The sequence below is a fragment of the Taudactylus pleione genome, unplaced genomic scaffold (genome assembly GCF_031769625.1).
Source record: "Taudactylus pleione unplaced genomic scaffold, aTauple2 ptg000361l, whole genome shotgun sequence".
Classification (NCBI taxonomy): Eukaryota; Metazoa; Chordata; class Amphibia; order Anura; family Myobatrachidae; genus Taudactylus; species Taudactylus pleione.
In genome coordinates, this window is record NW_028284762.1 from 672,195 (window position 1) to 696,175 (window position 23,981).

General features: G+C 49.9%; 1 protein-coding gene across 4 annotated transcripts in view; it reads right to left on the reverse strand.

The window, feature by feature from the left end:
• ILDR2 (immunoglobulin like domain containing receptor 2) overlaps positions 1-23,981 on the reverse strand; it is a 294,960-nt gene that overhangs the window by 36,686 nt on the left and 234,293 nt on the right. For 2 of the 4 annotated variants that reach the window (XM_088444401.1, XM_088444400.1), the window contains exon 4: positions 4,037-4,093. The exons of the other annotated variants lie outside the window; for them this stretch is intronic. In XM_088444401.1, coding sequence (XP_088300527.1) covers positions 4,037-4,093 — 57 coding nt within the window. The remainder of the gene's footprint in view (positions 1-4,036; positions 4,094-23,981) is intronic. 4 annotated transcript variants of the gene reach the window in all.

The window sequence follows — 23,981 nt, forward strand, 5'->3', positions numbered from 1 at the left end:
ATCCTGATATAACTCGGGATAGGGGCATCAGCATTTTGCTGGCAGTCGGGATTCCGGCATTGGTATATCGGCAGCCAGGTTCCCGTCCGCCGGCATTTAACTACGTCCCCCTTAGAGACCTACCCAAATACAGGTTGACTTGCACTTCCAAGTATAACTATTCCAGAAAGAATGATACATTATTCAAGGTATGAAGCAATAAAATAGCTTTAATACAAAGGACAATCAACTGAAGAAAGTAATATTATAGGTCACAAAGCTTGCATTCAGCAGATGGTGGTGCACATGTAGAGATCACCATCATGGGCTGACCACAATTATCATGGTAACGAGGTTATTCTGGAATAACCCAGAGCAAGGTCTGTGAGATCTGGTAGATACCACCCAAATTGCTCATCCTGTTCTCTCTACATGTTGCCATATTATATGTCATCGGCAAAGCGTTCACCCGGCTAGTTAGGAGTTTTACGTACCCGCCACAGGCTGAAATATCCCTCGCAATTCCCGCAGTCTCATCCGGTCCTTTATCAAGCAACTTTTTTAATGAATATTTTATATCAAAGCATGAATGATGGAGTAGCCCATAATGAAATTTAAAAATCCACACTATACATTATTAAATGTATATGAATCCGTGGCTTGCATCACTGAAAATGAAGCATTTTACAGAATGATGAAAGAGTGAGTAATGACCGTCCTTAGTTATGAGCAGCCAGGACAGAGTAAGTCATTTATATCCAGCAGAATGGTCTTATAATGGGGCAGTATTTAACATTTTAATTTGTTATTTCGGGAGACTTAAAAGGTAGTGAGAAAATGTGATTAAGCACCGTGGAAAGGGCTGTAAAACGGTAAGTTCCATAGGAATTAATAGCAGAAAGTAGCGATTCCACTAGACAGATCATAGAAGAGACCACTAGAATACTGTGTACAATCCAGAAAGTTGTATCTCTGGAAAGATACAAGTAAATTGGAGGTTGTGCAAAGAAGAGCAACTAAAATGGCAGATGGTCTCAGGAACCTAAGCTATTAGTGGGTGACATTATGTTATAAACACCTTTTTTTTTTGTGTGCGATAATCTCTAAAAACCCGTATTGTGAATGAGTTAAGACAGTGTGTTCACACATAGGCGCATAGGCCCTGATTCAGAGCCGGACGCTCTGACAGAGTGCTCGCTCTGAATCAGGGCCGGGCTATTTCTTTTTTAGAACGGCCTCCTGGCCGCTCGCATAGCTGTGGGTGACCACCCACAGCTATAGCGAGCGGCCAGGAAGATGGTCGCGATGGTCAAGACCATCTCGGTGTCTCGTTGCCGCAAGCCCCGGAGAGATTTCGGCTCTAACAGAGCCGAAATCTCTCCCACTGACATCACTCGTGATGTCAGTGGGGCCGCCCCCAAACGGAGGCGTTCACCTGGGAACGCCTCCGTTTGGGCAGCCACTCCCCCGGCCCGCCCACCAAAGGGGGCGTGCTGTCACTCAACATCGACAGCACGGCCCCTTTGGTACGAGACCCGGAGCAACGGATTGCCCGTCGTTATCCAGGTCTCGCGCATGCGCATGACGGAGCCGGCTCCGTCGTGCACATGCGCTCTGGGCCACCATCGAATCAGGCCCATAGTTCGCTATCAGAGCATCAGGTGAGAGGGGACCTCCCAACCCCTCGCCATTCACCATGGGACACTGGGGGTCATTCAGACACGCTCGTGAGCGTCAGGACGCTCGCAAGTGGGTCGATGTTCCCCACTGCGCATGCGCATGATGGAGGGAGCTCCGTCGTGCGCATGCGCGAGACCCGGGGAGCGACGGGCTTTCCATCGCTCCGGGTCTCGCACCAAAGGGGGCGTGCTGTCGATGTTGATTGACAGCAGGCCCCCTTTGGTGAGCGTGCCGGGGGCGTGCCTACCGTCTGAAGCCGGCCCCACTGACATCACTAGTGATGTCAGTGGGAGAGATTTTGGCTCTGATAGAGCCAAAATCACTCCAGGGCTTGCGGCAGCGAGACCCTACCGCAGGGTCTCCGTCGCAAGCGCGATGGTCAAGACCATCGCGACCATCTTTTTGGCCGCTCGCATATGCTGTGGGTGGTCACCCCCAGCTATAAGAGCGGCCAAGAGGCCGCTCCATTTTCATGGAGGAGGGCCCTGGTCAGAGCGTTCAGCTCTGAATCAGGCCCACTGTGCCCTGCGGGACAGTCTCCAAAAAGAAGGACTCTCCCGTCAAAATCGGGACGGTTAGGAGGTGTGCTAGTGGTATTTGCATAAACCCGCAGACGCACAACCACCAATAGATGCTGTAGAGTACGCTTCTGCGCCCAGCTAAGAATACGGCCCATTGTGTTTTAATTCCCCCACACAGAACGCCAGCTGCTGACAGAGAACCAGCCCGAGCTTCTGCTCCTCAATGGCAGTGATGGGCTAGGAGAATGTGGCACGTAGTTATGGTGTCTGAGCAAAGCGCCACACTGCCAGTATGAGGAGCAGAGGAGGCTTCCACCAACTCCCCCCTTCTAAGATAAGAGGCATCAGGGGTTGGAGGCACCACCGCTCAGTGAGTGAGTCTTTGTGAAGGTGTTAATTCCAAGTGGGCAATGGGCGCCATGTAGACATCTCAAAACATACCAGGAAATACATAGTGTGACGTGAACTACAGGATCCCAGTAAGATGACGAGTGTGTCAGTGCTCTGTACCCTCTATGCGCCGAGATGTGAACGTGAATAGATTTGGCTGTATGTACAGTGGGTGGACAGGGTAGATCGGTAGGTGTAGCTTGCTAGGGATATATTTTGCAGCTGGTACACGGCAAATCTAAGGGCATTTTATAAAGGGTGTATTCAACCTTTTACTAATGCGCTGAAATTCCAGAATACTGCTCACGCTCTGGTGCACTGAAAGACGATTCCAGTGGAGGATCTATACTGAAAGACAAGCGGTGATGTCACACCATTGCTCCTTTGATCATAAGACTTGCACATTGGACTAAACCATTGCAGCTCTGCTGCAGGCACAGTGCAGGCTCACGCAGGTGTAGGTATGTTCTCCGCTGGCCGATCTCAGCTGAGTCCCTCTGGTAGCGGGAACACGTATGTCATGTAAATCAATGTCTGACACTGGCTCACTTTTGGATCTACAAATACCTATAACGGTAACTTATTGAGCGCAGATGTAATGTGTGTGATAATTCGGTGAACCACATCCTGTAAATGGACATCTTCAATCATTTAAATGAGCAGGACAGCCATATGTACTTATCACATCCACATAGTTTCTGCAGCCGATAGCTGGGAGCACTGACCCCCAAGTGGCATACAGAGGTTTTATGTGGATGGACTAATGCACCGCAGGTGCAGGAGGATTGTGTGCAGCACATTGGTGATAATGCACATTGGTGATAATGCAACAGTAACACAAACGCACACTTCTGACACACTTCTTTCACCACCATTCAGCCCCAGGTTGGTTGATTAATGACTGAATAAAGCTGAAGTGAGTGATCCAGCAATGATTTACCGCCGGTGGGTCTGTGGCTGAGAGTGACCTAGACATGATTGAGGCTTATCCCTAACCACCGACAACTCTGCGCACAGACTTCAGCAGCAAAGCATCGGCGAAACGTCAGATGGGTGTCGCTGTGGCCAGACAGCATCTGGGAACAAGTGTGGGAACTGGCTCCTGTACTTAGTGACCTAGTTCTTGTTTTCCTGGGAATCCAATTAGCTTTCACTGGCAGTAAATGAACGTGTACTCGCCCGGCCACAGTTACTTTACATGATTAGTGTCTGTGTATTTCATTTCTATATCTATAGGTTACCTGGGCATGTCTACATCACTGCAGGGGGAATGAATGGATTGCCAAATTACAATGAGCCAGCCTAGTAATGATTTACACCCTTCCTCAGACACGTGCAGCATAGCACACACACACACACATTGCCCTACAAGGAACACCTAACCTGGGTGAGTGTGCGGACAGATGGAAGACACAGATGGATGATAAACAGATCTGTAGCAACACAGAGAACGAGACACTGGGTACCTGGCATAACTTTCACTTCAAAACTGGGCAAGAGATCAGCAAGCACCCCTGTCTTGCCTGGAAGAGAAAGAGGAAAGAAAAGACAGAGAGGTTAGTACAGAGACGCCTGATAGAAATGGACTTTACACAGCTTTATGATCAAGAGAGACCGGAAAGAGGCAAGAGGGAGGCTATGGAGACAGAGGAGGCAGCCGTTACCTGGGATGAACCAGTATTCAGCCTATCAATTCATTAGCAACTAGTGACATCACTGAGGCATGAGGCACAGCGTGCCTTATACCTCATTGATGTCACTAGTTCCTAATGGATTCATAGGCTGCCTTGTCATGACTAATGGTTAAGCCAACAAAATAGCTGCTAAAATTGGGTACAATTTCTAGATATCCTCTGCACATTATATCCAATCACCTCTATCCTGTCGAGCAATCATATTGTAACTAGTGAACGTTCCTGGCAAGATGACTGGCAAAATACAGTGACTACAAGGCAAACATAGTAACCAATGACATTTTTCAGTAACAATCACGTTTTTCTGTCTACATGATTTCTCTGGCACCAATGCAAAAGCGTTCCAGGCCATATTCTGCCGGGAATATATACAGGGTAATTCTTATTACCCTAAGATCAAAGGTTATTAAAAGTCATGAGTCACTAAAGGTCGACTGTCATTGTCATTATGTGGGAAATCTACTACACAAGAAAACATGGGCTGATGAGGTAAAGAGAAAACATGGAATTATAGGAAGGAGACAGGAAACACAGAATGTGAGGAGGGAGGAGGAAGACATTGGAGGAAGAAGGGGGCCACCTGATCAGAGAGAGAAGGGAGACACTGGATCAGAGAAGGGATAAGGGAGCCACTGGATCACAGGAGGGAGAAAGGAGACACTGGATCAGATGAGGGAGAAGGGAGCCACTGGATCACAGGAGGGAGAAGGGAGCCACTGGATCACAGGAGGGAGAAGGGAGACACTGGATCAGAGGAGGGAGAAGGGAGACACTGGATCAGAGGAGGAAGAAAAAGGAGCCACTGGATCAGAGGAGGGAGAAGGGAGACACTGGGTCAGAGGGGAGAAAAAGGAGCCACTGGATCACAGGAGGGAGAAGGGAGACACTGGATCAGAGGAGGGAGAAGGGAGACACTGGATCAGAGGAGAGAGAAGGGAGACACTGGATCAGAGGAGGGAGAAGGGAGCCACTGGATCAGAGGGGAGAAAAAGAAGCCACTGGATCACAGGAGGGAGAAGGGAGACACTGGATCAGGGGAGGGAGAAGGTAGACACTGGATCAGAGGAGAGAGAAGGGAAACATCTGATCAGAAGAGAGAAAAAAGAGCCACTGGATCACAGGAGGGAGAAGGGAGACACTGGATCAGAGGAGGAAGAAAAAGGAGCCACTGGATCAGAGGAGGGAGAAGGGAGCCACTGGATCACAGGAGGGAGAAGGGAGACACTGGATCAGAGGAGGGAGAAGGGAGACACTGGATCAGAGGAGAGAGAAGGGAGACACCTGATCAGAGGAGAGAAAAAAGAGCCACTGGATAACAGGAGGGAGAAGGGAGACACTGGATCAGAGGAGGGAGAAGGGAGACACTGGATCAGAGGAGAGAGAAGGGAGACACCTGATAAGAGGAGAGAAAAAAGAGCCACTGGATAACAGGAGGGAGAAGGGAGACACTGGATCAGAGGAGGGAGAAGGGAGACACTGGATCAGAGGAGGGAGAAGGGAGACACTGGATCAGAGAGAAGAAAAAGGAGCCACTGAGACACAGGAGGGAGAAGGGAGACACTGGATCAGAGGAGGGAGAAGGGAGACACTGGATCAGAGGAGGGAGAAGGGAGACACTGGATCAGAGGGGAGAAAAAGGAGCCACTGGATCACAGGAGGGAGAAGGGAGACACTGGATTAGAGGAGGGAGAAGGGAGACACTGGATCAGAGGAGGGAGAAGGGAGACACAGGATCTGAGGAAAGAGAAGGGAATCACAGGATCACAGGAGGGAGAAGGGAGACACTGAATCAAAGGGGAGAAAAAACAGCCACTGGATCACAGGAGGGAGAAGGGAGACATTGGATCAGAGGAGGGAAAAGGGAGACACTGGATCAGAGGAGGGAGAAGGGAGACACAGGAACTGAGGAGGGAGAAGGGAGACACAGGATCTGAGGAGAGAGAAGGGAGACAGAATCTGAGGAGAGAGAAGGGAGACACAGGATCAGAGGAGGGAGAAGGGAGACAGGATCTGAGGAGAGAGAAGGGAGACACAGGATCTGAGGAGAGAGAAGGGAGACACAGGATCTGAGGAGAGAGAAGGAGACACAGGATCTGAGGAGGGAGAAGGGAGACACAGGATCTGAGGAGAGAGAAGGGAGACACAGGATCTAAGGAGAGAGAAGGGAGACACAGGATCTGAGGAGGGAGAAGGGAGACACAGGATCTGAGGAGGGAGAAGGGAGACACAGGATCTGAAGAGAGAGAAGGGAGACACAGGATCTGAGGAGGGAGAAGGGAGACACAGGATCTGAGGAGAGAGAAGGAGACAGGATCTGAGGAGGAAATCATTACATGAGGTAAGGAAAATATTAGTGCCTTAAAAATTAAATAAATAAAGCCAATCTTCAGTGAAACAGGTCTATTATTGACAGCAATATCAGGCTGACATTTATAGTAGAAATCTAAAGAGCAGAACACAAAGCTCAGCACATGATTTCTTAAATTAAGTAGATTTCAGTCTCTAAACCGACAGATGTGAATAAGGGAATATCAAGGGTGTACAGCTACTGTATGAGCACCATCTGCATTCAGCTATATGCTCCTATCTCATACATACCCTGCAGCATGCACAATATGGGGCACAAGATTACACTGAGATCTATTCAAATATTCTCACGCGATTAAGTCAGCTTTTCCGCTTACACCAGGGGTAACTGCATAGATCTCTCTCTAGTGAATACATTTAATCCATGTAATGACTTAAACAAGCTGTGTGAACATTTTCATCCGTCTCTGATAGGGCCTGATACTGAGCCGTCGCACGTAATACGAACACAATTACGGACAGCCGCTGCGAACGTAATGCTAATGTGACTAGGGGCTCCCGGGGGGGACTTAGGGTTAGGCACCCCCCCGGGAGGTGAGGGTTAGGCTACGGGAAGGGGGGGTTACGGTTAGGCACCCCTGGGGGGAGGATAGGGTTAGACACCCCCCAGTAGACTTAGGGTTAGACTGCGGGGAAGGGGGGGTTAGGTTTAGGCAATTAGAGGGGGTTAGGGCACTTGGGGGGAAGGTTAGGGTTAGGCACCCCTAAAGGAGGGTTAGGATTACGGGGTAAAAATAGGTTAGGCTAGTCTATAGATTCGGGATCTTCACCCCTGCCGGGATTCCGCTGTCGGGATTAGTAAGGCCGTCCATGCGGTCGGCGGTAAGTCATACTAATTCCGCTGTTACAGAGTCAGCAGAAGGCAAGTTACCACCAAAGCTACTTATACAGGACACATTGGGCCTCATTCAGAGGCGCACGCCAGCGGTTGATATTTCCAGACGGCTCATGCATCCAGGTCACACTGCCCATGCATCCGGATGATTACTGCCGGGAACCGCAGAGAGAATTTGGATGCAGAGGGAGGCAATTCTGGTAGTCATGTGTGGGTGGTAACAGGGGGGCGGGCGTGTCGCGGTCAGCGACTGCATCTTTTGCCACTGCTGTAATGTTCGATGGTGCGTGTTAATGCGAACAGCGGTCGATTAGTGGCGCAACAGGTGGGCATCTCCGTATGAAGTCAATCGGCTGCTGAATTAGCTTAGAGATGCAGCCGCGCTTCGGCAAAAGAAGCAGCCACGGCTGCAATAAGTTCCACCTCTGAATTAGGCTCATTGGGCCTCATTCAGACCCACTCGCAAGCGGCTGTCCGCTCGCAAGTGGGTCGATGGTGTGCACTGCGCATGCGCACGACGGAGGGAGCTCCGTCGTGCGCATGCGCCAGACGCGACGAGCGAAGGACTTTCCTTCGCTCGTTGTGTCTGATCAAAGGGGGCGTGCTGTCGATGTTGATTGACAGCACGCCCCCTTTGGTGGGCGTGCCTCCCAGACGGAGGCGTTCCCAAGGGAACACCTACCGTCAGAAGCCGGCCCCACTGACATCACTAGTGATGTCAGTGGGAGTGATTTTGGCTCTGATAGAGCCAAAATCACTCCAGGGCTTGTGGTCGAAAACCCCGACCACAGGCTTCTGGTCGCACTGGCGATGGTCGCGATGGTCAAGACCATCGCGACCATCATCCTGCACGCTCGTATGAGCTGTGGGTGGTGATCCACAGCTATACGAGCATCCAGGAGGACGCTCCATTTTTATGGAGGACGGCCCTCATTCAGAGCGAGCGCTCTGCTCAGAGCGTCCGGCTCTGAATGAGGGCCTTTGTTTTTTATATACTGTATATATATAACAATTATTGCATTCAGCAGCGCATATGTAATATGTAAAATAGGGGGAGGGGTTAAAGGAAGAGGGGACGGCTTTAGAAAAGCAGAAAAAGATAACAGAAGTACAGGAAATGTTGGCAAAGCAGAGTGCTAAAGTAAAGCACGGCGGCCTATAAACCCTAAGGCTGGGTCAAGTTGTGTATGAAAGTTACACTGTGGTTTCCATTAGTTACTGTGCTATGGTGACAGACTGAGCAGCCTATAGCTGTGTGGGGGCGGAGGTTGGATGTCGGCTCGCGATCTTCTTTGTTCCCTGAATTTCCCTACCTCCCTCTCCTGCATTATAGGTCATTTTGTCGGCTTGGCGAGCGTTTGGCTGGAAAGAACGTCCGCCCAGTAGCCATCTTGCTGCACTGTTGAGGTGCGCTCCCCATCAATACACAGGGTAGGCGGATTTCACCCTACTGGGGGTCACCAGCTCCACCTTGGTGTGTGTTACTGGTATGGGCGCCGGAGACCTCTCTCGCCTCTGCCATTGTTGTCAGCGCAATTGGTCCGGGCAGATATTGTTGAAAGTGAACTTGCGGTAAGTGGCTCCAACGATTAGCTGGCCCCTATTTTGTTTAGATAATAAAGCTGACAATTTTCATGCCACTTATGTCTTGTGTCATTATTTATCGTTTTATATATATTTATTTGTTTATTTCTAGTAGTAGTTATATAGTTTCGGTCTAATGGTTAGAATTTGGAGCATAAGCTGTCATTAGCCGTTTATGATAGTGATGAGCATTAAACAGAGTTAAATTGACAAACAAAATGGACAAGAAGAAATCAAACCCAATCTACACCATGAGGTATAAATGGTTTATACCATTACAAAGGACTATGGGCGGGATGCGCTAAATGGAAAACGCTATGAAAACCCTGTTTTCGGGGTTTTACCTCATTTTTCATATGCACCATTGGGCGGCCGCCGTGGCTCCGATGCGGAGGGTAATGCCAGCTTTTTCAGTTACATCTCTTCTTCGTGTCCAGAGAGACCACTTTTATTTTAAGGTTTCTGGAGTATTGTGTAGGGTAACAGTAATACTTTCCATTTCGTAACTTGACCATATGCAATTAATAGTGGTGTGGTGGGGGGGTGGGTTCAGTTATCTTCTAAAGGAGGCAGCCTGGCACAGAATGGGATTGTATTGCCGGCAGCTGGCTGAAGGGAGGAAATCCCTAAGTACAGCTAACACCCCCCTTCCCCCCCTAACCCTCCCTTAGGGGGTGCCTAACCCTACCCTTCCCCCGGGGGTGCCTAACCTTAACCCCCCCCTTCCCCTAGCCCAGTGTTGGCTAACCTTGACACTCCAGCTGTTGTGGAACTATATATCCCAGCATGCCCTGCCACAGTTTTAGCATGCCCTAATAGCAAAACTGTAGCAGTGCATGCTGGGTTATGTAGTTCCATAACAGCTGGAGTGTCAAGCTTAGCCAACACTGCCCTAGCCTAATTCTAACCCTCTCCAGGGGGTGCCTAACCCTAAAATCCTCCTGGGGTGCCCTAAACCTAACCTCCCCCCCCCCTCCCCCCCGCGGAGCATGGGCGTGCATCGTTCTGCATTCTGGGGTTGGGATTCTGACAGGCGGCCGTATAACCACATCCCGCCTGGCACATACATACATTCAAGATGAGGTGCAGAAGATCCTGGAAGTGTCTGTAGGTATCTGGGAGGGATCTAGGAAGCACTGTAGTGATTACAGTGGGGCGCTGGGGACCTGAATATTGGTTGTAGACTATATAAGAGCAGAAATTCTGGATCAATAATGAGCAAGATTTGGGCATGACCACCGAAAGTGCATTTGAGCCCCTATGTGTGGGCATGACCCCCAGCACAGGTAGGAAGAGTCAGGGAAGGAGTGTAGGCATGGGGGCTTCCATTACATTCTACATAAAAGAGTTTTCTTGCATTCTTATAGAGATGGAGGTTTAAGCTACAGAAAGGTCTGATTTTGGGCCTCTCCTGAGGGTCCAGAGTCTCCCCAGTGTCTTTCTCCCATGTACCAGCATTAATTGATATAAAAGTTAGTCGTCTATAGCTTTAAGAAATTTTACAAGGTTCTGTCCCTGAACAAAATGAAAATGATTCCATAAGGCAGTGGTTCCCACACTATGGGCCTGATTCAGGTTGGATCGCAATGCTGCGCTCGCACGCAACCGGCCACTGCAAAAATATGCTAATGAATGCTGACACCCAGCACTACATAATGCCGCCCCCTTACCCTCTTCTCACATCTGTACTAATGTGCAAGTATGCAAAATCATCGGTAACATTGAGTAACATCGGAGCTGCACGCACACTTGTGGTTGACATGACCCTGCTGCAGATGCTAAATTTCCTCCACGCAAGTGAGTACCCAGGCCGCGTAAGGGTTCGCTGTGAATAATTTATGCACGCTTCTGCAATGGCGTTCCAACGTACAGACACGGCTGCATCCGCACAACCACCCCCCCGTCCCCACCCACAGGCTCTTCCTGTCAATCAGTGAGGGGTGGTTCTACGTACTGCCTGCGATCGCGTTCCCGATTGCAGCGCCTGGTTCGCGCAAGCACACTTGGTCTTATACGCATGCACAGATTGCAAACATCGGCCGGCTGCGTGCGAACGCAGCACTGCGATCCAACCTGAATCAGGCCCTAAGTGCGGTGGCACCCGAGGGTGCTTTGGAGCAGGCTGCCATGGGTTGGTGGTCCAGGATGGTCAACGTGAAACCAAGAGAAAACCAGTGCTGGTGGCTGACAATCATAAAATATATGGACAAACAGATGCGCAACCCTGACCACCTCCTCATAACTGAGCCTAAGCGTGACAATATAAGCACATTTAATCATCTTTGCTGAATTTCTCAATAGAAAACTGTTGGCCTAAGGGTGATATTCTAGGGTGCCGTGATTCAAAGAAGTTTTGGAACCACTTCCATAAGGGGTTAATATGAGGGTGTAGGGTTTGCTCCATTTAATAAGGGGATGCAGACCGTCGGCATCCCTACTGTTTAATCCCGGCAAGTGTCTGATGACCAGCATCGAAATCCCGACGCCTGTCATTTGACCTACGCCAGGAGCCCGACACCCGGCTTTCCGATCGAAGGTAAGCCGGGCGCGGACAGCTGCGGGATTAGGTTAGGGGCTCCCGGGTGGGACTTAGGGTTAGGCACCCCCCCAGGAGGTTAGGGTTAGGCTAGGGGAAGGGGGGGTTAGGCACCCCCGGGGGCAGTGGCGGGCTGGACCGGGGGGCAGGGTGGCATGTGCCCCCCCCCGGTCGCAGCGTCATGCGGGCCGCTGGCCGCTAGAAGTCTGTGTCACTGTGACGCAGACTGCACCGCGTGTGTAGCGCTGACCGGACGGAGTTCGGTCAGCGTTACACAAGTGACAAACACACAGCCGCCTGCTCCAGCAGCTGTGTGTTTGTTTTGACCAGCAGCCAATGAGAGTCTGACAGACTCTCAAAAGCTGCTGCTGCGCCCACTGCTGGAGCCGCACCATCTTCCGGCTCCCGCAGTGGGTAATGGGAGAGACGTCATGATGTCATGACATCTCTCCCATAATGCAGAGCGGCCCGGGAAGGACAGACGGAGGAGCGAATGGCGGCGGCAGGAGCGGGGATTCAGGTGGTTTTTTTTTATTACGTGTGTCTACTGCGGGGGGCTGGCCCTACAAGGGGGAGACCACTAGTGGGGGCACTACAAGGGGGTAACTACTACTACTGGGGGCACTACAAGGGGGAATTACTACTACTGGGGGCACTACAAGGGGGGGACTACTACTACTGGGGGCACTACAAGGGGCGGGACTACTACTACTGGGGGCACTACAAGGGGGGGACTACTACTACTGGGGGCACTACAAGGGGGGGACTACTACTACTGGGGGCACTACAAGGGGGGACTACTACTGGGGGCACTACAAGGGGGGGACTACTACTGGGGGCACTACAAGGGGGGGAACTACTACTACTGGGGGGGCTACTACTACTGGGGGCACTTCAAGGGGGGTACTACTACCAGGGGCACTTCAAGGGGAGGGGACTACTACTAGGGGCACTGCATAGGGGGGAGGGGACTACTACTAGGGGCACTACATAGGGGGGAGGGGACTACCACTGTGGGCACTGCATCGAGGGACCACTGCTGGGGGCTCTATATAAAGGGCAATACTGGGGGTACTGCATAGGGGGGAGACTACAACTGGGGCCACTATTCAAGGGGCACTGCATAAGGGTTACCACTATTGGGGGCACTGCTTGGGGGGTGGACTGCTACTGGGGGCACTATATAAGGGGCACTGCATAGGGGTGCCACTATTGGGGGCACTATATAAGGGGCTTACTACTGGGGGCACAAGGGGCACTGCACAGGGGGGACCACTACTGGGGGCACTACTGGAGGCCTGCATAAGTGGGTCCTCTCCTGGGGCACAGGGGGGCACTGCATATGGGCACTACGACAGGGGGCTGCCCCTAATCTTTATTTTTACTTTACATTAATCCCATATGGACCCGCCTCCTCCCTGGAACACTTGAGGGGGGAGCGCCGTAGCACGCACGTTCTTCGAGCACCTACTCCTTTGCCAGGGCCACCTGCATGCATTTGCCCCCCAGGCTAAAACTTGCCAGCCAGCCCCTGCCCAGCAGGAGGTTAGGGTTAGGCACCCCCCAGGAGACTTAGCGTTAGGCTGCGGGGAAGGGGGTTAGGTTTAGGCACTTAGGGGGGGGGTTAGGCACCCCCGGGGGGAGGTTAGGGTTAGGCACCCCCAGGATGGATAGGTTCTGGCTGCGGGTAGAGGGGGTTAGGTTTAGGCACTTGGGGGGGAGGTTAGGGTTAGGAACCCCTAAGGGAGGGTTAGGGGGGGAGGTTAGGTTAGTAAATAGAAAAAAATACTTACCTGTCGGAATCTCACTGCCGGGCTTCCATGCGGCCAGCGGAAAATCATACTGATCCCTTAATAAGATCCAATTTTACTGACAAGGTAGCGGAACAGAGTATTTCATAAGGTTTCATCACAATGGGACGCTAAGGACAAGAATCTCAGACTTTCCAGACTTAGAACTGGAGAGTTCACTATAAATTTGAATATCTTTAAGGAGCACATAGAGGGTAATGGAGCCTGATTAAGAGGCCCAGCCAATTAACACGCAATTCCGATATTCATGTAGTTGAGCGATTATTTGAAATTGCACTTGCTCAAAATATTCTGAGTAGCCCTTCAGCGCATGGCGTTACCAACTGGAACGAAGCACCAGAATACATCGCATTCCAGTCCTTAGTACATACTGTATGGGAGATGCGGTTAAACCCTCAAAAGCTGAATTTTGGGGGGTTTACTGCATTTTTCAGTTTAGTCATCCTGCCTAATGTGAGAGAGGAGACAATACATAAGCAAATACACATCTGGTAGGAGGTCATTCTATTGTAATGTAGGTGCAAGTACACACTGATGGCAACGATTTTTAGCAAATAAATATTAGGTAAACTGTGCAATTTTTATTTCCAACTCTGCATTAGCCCCCCAAAATATCGCCTAACGGATCTGCTAAAAACCGTCAACTAGCAGCCTTGATTTATCTTTTTAATTTTACACCAATTAAAAGAATCTGTCAACAAAAATAGGACCAGTGATTTCTAGGACAAATGATGTTACTATTCTATTAGTAATGTAGCAAGAGATACAAAGTAATCAAATTCAGTTGTACGGAAGTGATTTATTACACACGTGTTAATTGTTTTGTATTTATTATGTATATTTACATCGCTGGGTGACAAAGTATTACAGCTCAGAATGACACATTTATGGCACACAGTATTTGCAAAGAAAGAAAAATCTACTATTTCCAGAAAGTAATCATCATTTTCACAGTAAGATAAAGTAATAATTAAAACACAAAATGCTGGAGGCTGAGCTGTGAGATGTAGTCACAAGACATTACATAAAAACAAACAGGGCTTGAATCCTACAGTTCAAAGCGAAATATAATGAAAATAAAAAAAAACCCAGTCCATGTTCTGCGTTCTCCTACACAGGGGAAAATCAGTCTTGTATTAGCAGAGAGCTAAATCTGATTTATGACCCAAGGTGTCAATCCTCAGCGATTGCTTGGGAGTCCCTGATTTGCCTTCGAGCTTTGTGAAATTAAATTTCTATATATAGTTCCCGGGGGGTCCAATGGGATCTTTAGCGCGAGATGCAGGTGAGTCACCGATGACATCACCACAGTGTAAGTAATAGGAACCTGTTTGTGACAGCGGCACAGAACCATTATGAGCAGATAAAAAAAAAGTCTTAATGATTAAAACAGCAGCCTTGCAAGATTTAGGCAACACGTGCCTCTCCAGCTGCTTTGGAACTACAAGTCCCAGCCTGTCCTAGAGGAATGTCTCTGGCTAGTGGGTTTTGCTATCTAAAATGCAAACAGTATGTTTCACGGTTATCCGAATGATTAAATATGACAGACCTAGTGTTATTAGGTCTGATTCAGTACGGATCACTATTGTGATCGCATCTGCGATTACGCACACTGGCCCTGATTCAGAGCCGCTCGCTAGATGCGATCGCTCGCATCCAGCGTATGCAAATTTTTCAAAGTGACGACATGGGCAGCGATCGCTCGCCAAGGCATAAGCGCACCTACTTTGGCTGTGCGAGCGATCGCTCTGTGTATGCAGACACCCATTAGCGTATGTTGAGACGCCCACTAGCGCACATCATCTCCAGGAAGTGTATTAAAACATTGGTACATGGAGCACCATCGGATGCGATCGCAGCGCTTGTGGTTGCCTTACCCTGCCGCAAGCACTGTGAGGACTTCAGTGTACAAAACAGGCATGTGACGTGTACTATGACGATGGCTGATAATTATGCACGCCTCTAAAACGGCGTTGAATCACTCAGGCACGCCTGCGTTCGCATCTCCATACCCCCGTTATTAGTGTCCTGCCCTTGTTACCACCCACAAACGGCCTCTCCTGTCACTCATTTCACTGGGCTGTCTTTGCTGGGCGAGCGAGCGGGCCGCGATTGCACAGAGTAGTTCGCACACGCGCAGAACGAAGCGTGTGCATGCGCATTTGCAAACCATCGGGCCACTTGCGAGCGCACAGCGCTAACGAGCGGGTCTGAATGAGGTCCATAGTCTCACTGCAAAAGTAAGCTAATGATTGCAATTGCTATGCCGTCGCAGCCAAACATAAGGACGCCCACTTTACCTTACGCACATCCGCAATACTTAGCAAGTCTGCAAAACCATCGGTAACATGGAGGACCATCGTAGCCTCACGCACACTTGCACAAGCTCTGACCTTACTCAGGAATTGCTAACCTCATCGCACGCATTGAAAGCCCAAACTGCGTATGGCATCATAATGGCTAATTTATGCACGCCCCTGTAACGGCGCTGAAACGCACTGACACGCCTGCGTTTCGCCGACCACCACCCCCAAACACTCACTTCCTGTCAATCACTCTGCAGTCCGATCACAGTGAGACCTTTGCGCACTGTGATGCATGCGCAGAACACAGCAATCGACCGTCCGCGTGCGTAATCGCAGTTGCGATCGGTAATGCATCAGGCCCATTGAGCGTAGCCCACCCAGGTGCACATTCTCTGCTGCAAAGTAATTCCACATTTTGGCAGCTACGGTTATGTAACAAGAACCTTCCCTGCCAGGAGCACAAACGTAATAGGTAAATATAATAAGAATGATTACACACAGCAATTATCATCTGACTCATCACAGACATAATTATCACACCTCCGAGACCTGACAAGGGCCACGGAAGGAGAGATACAGGGCCTGATTCAGAACCGGTCGCAAGTGCTGAGCGCTTGCAACCGGGTCGATGGTGCCCAGAGCGCATGCGCACGACAGAGCCGGCTCCGTCATACACATGCGCGAGACCCGGATAGCGACGGGCAATCTGTGCTCCGGAACTCGCACCAAAGGATGTTGAGTGACAGTTCGCCCCCTTTGGTGGGCGGGACGGGGGGGTGGCTGCCCAAACGGAGGCGTTCCCATGAGAATGCCTACCGTTTGGGGGCGGCCCCACTCTGTTAGAGCCGAAATCTCTCTGGAGCTTGCGGCCACGAGACCCTACCACAAGGGTCTTATCGCAAGCCATTGCGACCATCATCATGGCCACTCGCAATAGCTGTGGGTGGTCACCCACAGCTATGCGAGCGGCCGAGAGGCCATTCTAAAAAAAAAAACGCCCGGCCCTGATTCAGAGCGAGCGAGCGGCTCTGAATCAGGGCCACAGTACAGACAGCTATTATTATTATACATTATATGTATAACACCTGCATATAAAGTAGCGCTGTACGTGAAGAGGATCATGCTGCAAATAAAAGAAATAACAAGAAACAGAAGATAACGATGGACCTGGCCAAATGAGCTTACAATCCAAGAGTTGGGGGATCACCTGACTGTGTGTACCGTAAGGCAGTGGGAATAACAATTGTAGATTGTCTGTGTGTGGCAGCAACATGATCAGCCACTGGCAATTCTGCGTGGATACTAGCGGCGTGGTACAGGATGGTGGTACAATTGTAATGAGGAGAGACAATGGGGGTCATTCAGACCCGCTCGCGAGGGAAGTTCGCTCGCAAGCGGGTCGATGTTGTGCGCATGCGCGAGACCCAGCGAGCGACGAGAAATACGTCGCTCGGGGTCTCGCACCAAAGGGGGCGTGCTGTCGATGGTGACTGACAGCACGCCCCCTTTGGTGGGCGTGCCTGGGGCGTGGCTGCCAGACGGAGGCGTTCCCATGGGAACGCCTACCGTCTGAGTCCGGCCCCACTGACATCAGTAGTGATGTCAGTGGGAATGACTTTGGCTCTAATAGAGCCAAAATCACTCCTGGACTTGCGGCAACGAGACTCTACCGCAGGGTCTCATCGCAAGCCCGATGGTCGCGATGGTCTTGACCATCGCGACCATCATCATGGACGCTCGCATAAGCTGTGGGTGGTAACCCACAGCTATGCGAGCGTCCAAAAGGCCGCTCCACATTTAAATAGGACGGCCCTGATTCAGAGCGAGCGCTCTGCTCAGAGCGTTCAGCTCTGAATCAGGCCCTATGCCCGTTAAGTGGTCCTACAGATACGTGTGATGTATTACTGGGACCGATCTTTCCTTCCAGCCTCCGCTAAAGCTGGGTACACACCTAAACAATCATCGGGCCAACCAACAGGGAATCGGTATGATAAGCTGGTGGCTGAATAGCCGCCTGGTTCAGAATCCCGTCAGCGGCAGGTAAGTACCCTAACCTCCTCCTCCCCCACCCTGTATGTAACATATAACTAAGCCGGATACATCTGCATCATTTGAATTGCCACGATGTACAGGTATGCAGTATTTACTGGAGTGATAGTATGACTGTATAGCTAATATTTAAAGTGAAGAGATCTGAAAGCGCACAAGTGAAGACGTGTAACCCTTGACTTATTCAGAGGCATTTGTGTGCCCTAGTTAAATGATGTTAGGCTGCACATGCACTCTGCTGCCTTTTTAAAGTAATATAATAATATATACTCCCTACTGCCCTGGTTATAATAACAAAAGGTTAGACGATATTTTACAGGATTCGCCCGATTTGGACACAGCGGAACGACAAATCATGTACAATATGTCCAAATCCTGAGTGTCCACTCACGATCACGATGCGCGTCCCCCGCGGGTCTTACATCGCATCTTCAGATCTTGCCTACAGCAGGCAGGATCTGCCAATCTCGGTAACGAGATTAAGGTCGTTAGTCAGATCGTTGGTCAGATCGGACAGTTTATGCAAGATATCGTTTGTCTGGGAGTGCAGGGGAGCTGCCGGGGGAGTTCAAGGGAAATCGTTGACGGCATCGCAACTTTTGCGAGTCGTATAGTATGTAGGCACCTTTACTATTATCCCATTAGAATGTAAGTTCTTATGAGCAGGGCCCTCTACCCTCTTGTGTTTCTCCTAACTCTACTTTCATCTACTTCTTACTCCGGAATGGGTATGAAATACCGCCGGCCGCATGGATTCCCGTCAGCGGCAGCCCGACAGGAGCAGAGTGTGACGCAGCGGAAGCCCGACAGCGCTGGAAATCCCGATCGTGGATAGGTAAGTATCCACTAACCTAACCTAACCCCCCTAACCCTCCTTAGGGGTGCCTAACCCTAACTTCCCCCCCAAGTGGCTAACCCTAATCCCCCCTCTAAGTGCCTAACCCTAACCACCCCCTTCCCCGCTACCTAAACCTAAGTCCCCCGGGGGGGTGCCTAACCCTAAGTCCCCCCGGGTGTGCCTAACCCTAACCCTCCCTCCCCCTAGCCTAACCCTAACCCTCCCGAGGGGGTGCCTAACCATAACTGCCCCCCAGGAGCCCTAAACCTAACCCTCCCCCCCCCGCGCGGCTGTCCGCTCGCGGCGCCCGGCATCCCTACGATCGTGATGCCGGGCACCGGTCTCCCGCCATTTCGCCCTTGCCGGGATAAGACAGTCAGGAAGCCGGCTGCCGGTATATAGGCAGTCAACTTCCCGATTGCTTCCCCTTACTCCCCACTAGGGCACCTAACACTTGGTTACTTTGCTTTGTTGCTTATGTGGGTGTTATGGTCACTAATGTAGCAATGTATATTATCCATGTCCGTGTCCGTGTCCTGTACTGTCCTGTAAGTCACTGGTCACCTATTTGTTTATGTACTCTGTAAGGCGCTGCGGAACACTTGTGGCGCCATATAAATAAATGATAATAATGATAATAAGATTCCTGTCATATGTGAACAGGAATAAATGTGTTTAATATATTTTACAATCACAGCAGCCTAGTAATAATAAGTGAGACACAAAGACGAAGTACAGCCGTGATTATAACTTTCACCACTTTTCTATAATTTTATTTTGCTGATTTTAATGTAAATTGTTTATTACTAATAAATTACTGAACGTTAAGCTATGCAATATACGTGTGCATTCCATTTAAAGGACTACTGTACTATGGTTTTGGATTGTATAGCTGTGTATGCAGGTGCGTTAGCCGACAAATGTCTTAAATCGCTCCTGCAACGGACGGATCGGGGGGTCACATATTATTAGTGTCATATTTTACATGCCCGACCTCCTGATCTCATGGAAGAACTCACACACTGGGCTATTACTAGCTCGGTGTGTACAGGGGTCACATTGATCGGATAAACGCTCCATGGATCGACATAAGCAATGGCCCCTGTGTTTGAGCCCTGTAACCAGCTTTGACGTGCTGCATTTTATCACACATAGATAACGGTGCTGGTGCCTCGCACAGGACGGCCGATATACGCCAGGATATAAGCAGCACTTCACCAGGTTTTCCGGGCAAGACCAGATGGCCAGCCAGGCATGGTGTCATTAACCTAACGCAGTCTTACAGGGGTGGATTGGCGATAAGCCCTTTCCGTACAGTGCGCAGCACATGCATCCAGGTATGCAGCTCAACTGCATCTACATTTGCGGCTGAAGGGGCGTAGCTGGGTGGCAGAGGGGCGTTCGTACATAGGCCAAGAATACAGCGGGCATGTCCATAGCTAGCAGATACAACAGTGGGCTATGCTGAGTTGTGTGTTATGTACAGAGTGTGTGTGTGTGTGTGGTGTCAGTGCACACTGATAATAGTGAGGGCTATTTCACCAAACACATGGCTAGCGGCGGTGCGGTTGTGTATACCCGTACAGCTCGGCATATGGCCGCATGTCTGCATTTATGGCCTGATTCAGAGATGGTTTGTAATCTCGCCACCACTGCTGAGTCTTTCTACGCAGCATCAGTGCGAAATAATACAAAAGCCGCAGGAGGAGTCTTAAATAAAAAGACGACCACTGTGTCCAAAGGCGCAGCATCGAATCAACTGCGTGACCATCGGTCTTCTGAGTAACCCTTACTCACAATGACATAAAACTGGATCAGGCCCTAAGTTCCGTGCACGCAATGAAAATGCAACTATAAACCAGTCCCATTATCCGCGCACACTGAGGTATGATGGAAAAGATGACGATCCGGCTATTTGTGACAGAAACTAGCCAACGGGGACATTATGTTGGTCAGGTAAGTAGCTCTGACAGTGCTGGTGACTTTCCCAACATAGGGCCGTATTCAATTAGGTGTGAAAAGCCATTTTTGCGCGGTTTTTTTTGCAAAAAATTTCGCCTGAAATTTTTACTCTGTATTCAATTCCATTCCGTTTCACCTATGCGGAAAGTCAATGCACTGAAATAGGCAATACTTTTTCTCCACAGAATAGCAGGAGAAAAAAAGTGCAAAATCTATATTTTGGGGTGCAGTTGTTGGGAAACCACTCAGAACCCTTGGTACACCCCCCCAAATGACAATTTAGCCATCCCCAACTTGGCTATGCCCCGTTCTCACATTGTCTTGAGTACAAAAATTAGAATCTTGGTGAGGAGTGTGTCAGGAATTTCCTGGTACCAAGGCCGCGAGTGAGACATTGGTTCGCCCAACACTGATCACACGTAGTAATTGTCTGCCATGATGGATGGACGGATGGATGCTCTATGTAATTATGACGCAGGATGAAAGACTGCATCTGACTGGGCAGATTACTCCAACTGTCCAATCAGACGCAGGCTGTCATCCTGCACACGTTTCTCTCTGTACCATTTGGATGCCATTGATAAATGCCATGGCAGAACAGATGGACCAACATAGTGCTGTCTTGCCAGTAGAGTTGGTGGGAAGCCAGATCTGGGGGTACCAAGGCAGGGTCCCCAGCTAAACCAGGAAGAGCATCATTAAGACGGACACAAAAATTTATTTTCTAATACAATGATTTTAATGGTACTTGATATCAATATCTAAGCAGGAAAAAAGTAATTGCTAAATATTTCGTTGCACATTTTCAGCACATTACAATAATGGAATCTAACTATTGTCCTAGTAACTGTTCCCAGTGAGTTGCCGTCTTACTACACTAATGATGTCCTCATTGGCTCTTGTTTTATTTACAGTCTAATATTTCCACAACAACGGTGACACAGTGACAATGACAGCGGTGCTCCGAGAGGCTTACACTCTATAGGAGCAGGGAGAGAGACTGGCGGCGAGGGAACGTGACAGAGGGAACTGTAACCGGGAATGTGCTGAGAAAAACATCCAACACATCAGGTGGGTGAATCTAGATGTCAGGTCACATTATCGTCACATGGAAGGAATTTATAAACTAAGCGGTTGGTTTACTAAATAGTTATTGGAATGTTCTACTTGTGACACAAACATTCCTGTATAATAACGTGTGTGTAACACACAAAAGAATAATAATGGGTGAAGGATTTGGTAGCCTATTGGAATGTTTTAAGATTATGCTGTACATAGAAAACACCAAAAACCCCATTTAAATGATCCTTGCCCTAATTAATGACACTGGGGGCCCGATACAGCAAGGATCGCACGCCATCGGCCGATTGTTGTGTTCTGCGCAAGCGTATGTATCGCAATGTCTACGCAGACCCATCGCTGAGTGATTGACAGGAAGTAAGGTCGGACCTTGTGCAAGTGTGCGTGAGGCTGCAATTGTTCTCGATGTTACCGATGGTTTTGCAGTCTTGCTAAGTATTACGGATGTGTGTAAGGTAAAGTGGGTGTCCTTATGTTGTGCTGCGATGGCATAGCGATCGCAGAGGATTAGCGTGTCTTTGCAGTGAGACTGGCTGCATAATGGCTATTGCATTCACAGCTGCGATCCGCACTGAATCGGCCCTAGGTCAGTTGTAGAGATAACAACTATGGGCCCGATTCAGACCCGGACGCTAAGCTGATAATCGTACGTTTGCGCATGCGGCAATATGCGCATGCGCGAGTCACTCACTGCGCTCGGGAATTGTGCGCTCGTAGTACACAGACTGGACGCTACTTTGAGTGACAGAGTGCGCCATTTGTGGGTGGTAACAGGGAAAGGTGCTTATGAACAGGGGAGTGGATGAGCGAACGCAGGCGTGTCTGGGCATCTAAACGGCGGTTTAGGGGTGTGCATAATTAGCATGGAGATAATTAGCAACGTCACTTGGTTGTACCTCAGCCTGCAGTGATCGCAGTGCTTGCAGTGGGGTAGGGTCTACCTCAAGCGCTGCATGCAGCTCCGATGGTTCTCGATGTTCCCGATTAATCAAACACTTCCTGGCTGAGAGAGGCGGAAACTTCTACTTTCATGGTGTGTGCTTCCTATGTTTATTTTAATATTTATTTTGCAGGTAAATTACAGATACCAGCGCATGCTGGTACCTCTAGTTCTACTGTAAAAGGTTATATTATCTCATCTATTTTTTACACAATCAACCCGGCACCCACCACCTAACGGTGCCGGGGATTGCCCTGGGCTATCACCCAGGCCTGGGGTGCCCTGGAGAGGGGTAACCCCTTTATTGGGATCCCCAGCATAGGCGGACTAGTGGTCAGGTGCTAATGCGTTGGCCGGGGGACCCAGTGAAAGGGTGCCCTGGCTGTGGCATTACACCCCCGCTAGAAAGAGTCCGGTGCTGCTTTTGGAAAATATAGGGGACCCCTACTTATTTTGTCCCCCGTAATTCCAGAACCAGGACCGGCTCACTGAGCCTGGTGCTGGTTGATGAAAATACGGGGGAACCCTACATCTTTTCCCCTGTAGCGAATTTAGTGCTAAACTCGCACATTTTCAAGATTTGTTAGCTGCTATTAATTACATCCCATGTGCAGGTGATCCGATGGAGCCGTCAGTCAGTGGATATCAGATCTCAGCCAAAAGGCAAAGGTTTTGCAGGAACCCAGTGACCTGGGAAAACTTACTAACATGCCCAGTCTCCACCAGGTGATATAAATTCTAATATCTAATTTCTTGCATCGGGAACAGAGGGCCTGATTCAGACCCACTCGCGAGCGGCTGTCCGCTCGCAAGTGGGTCGATGTTCTGGACCGAGCATGCGCACAACGGAGGGAGCTCCGCCGTGCGCATGCGCCAGACGCGACGAGCGAAGGAAAGTCCTTCGCTCGTTGTGTCTGAACAAAGGGGGCGTGCTGTCGATGTTGATTGACAGCACGCCCCCTTTGGTAGGCGTGCCGGGGGCGTGCTTTGGAACGCCTCCCGTCAGAAGCCGGCCCACTGACATCACTAGTGATGTCAGTGGGAGTGATTTTGACATCAGTGATGTCAGTGGGAGTGATTTTGGCTCTGATAGAGCCAAAATCACTCCGGAGCTTGCGGTTGAAAACCTCAACCGCAGGCTCCGGCTCGCAGTTTCGATGGTCGCGATGGTCACGACCATCGCGGCCATCAAAATGCACGCTCGTATAGCCTGTGGGTGGTGACCCACAGCTATACGAGCGTCCAGGAGGACGCTCCATTTTCATGGAGGCCGGCCCTCATTCAGAGCGTGCGCTCTGCTCAGAGCGTACGGCTCTGAATGAGGGCCAGAATTAGGAACATTACTGAAGCTCATACATGTGGGAACAATTCAGTGACCAGAAGCCAAATGAAAGCACTCCGGGCCAAGA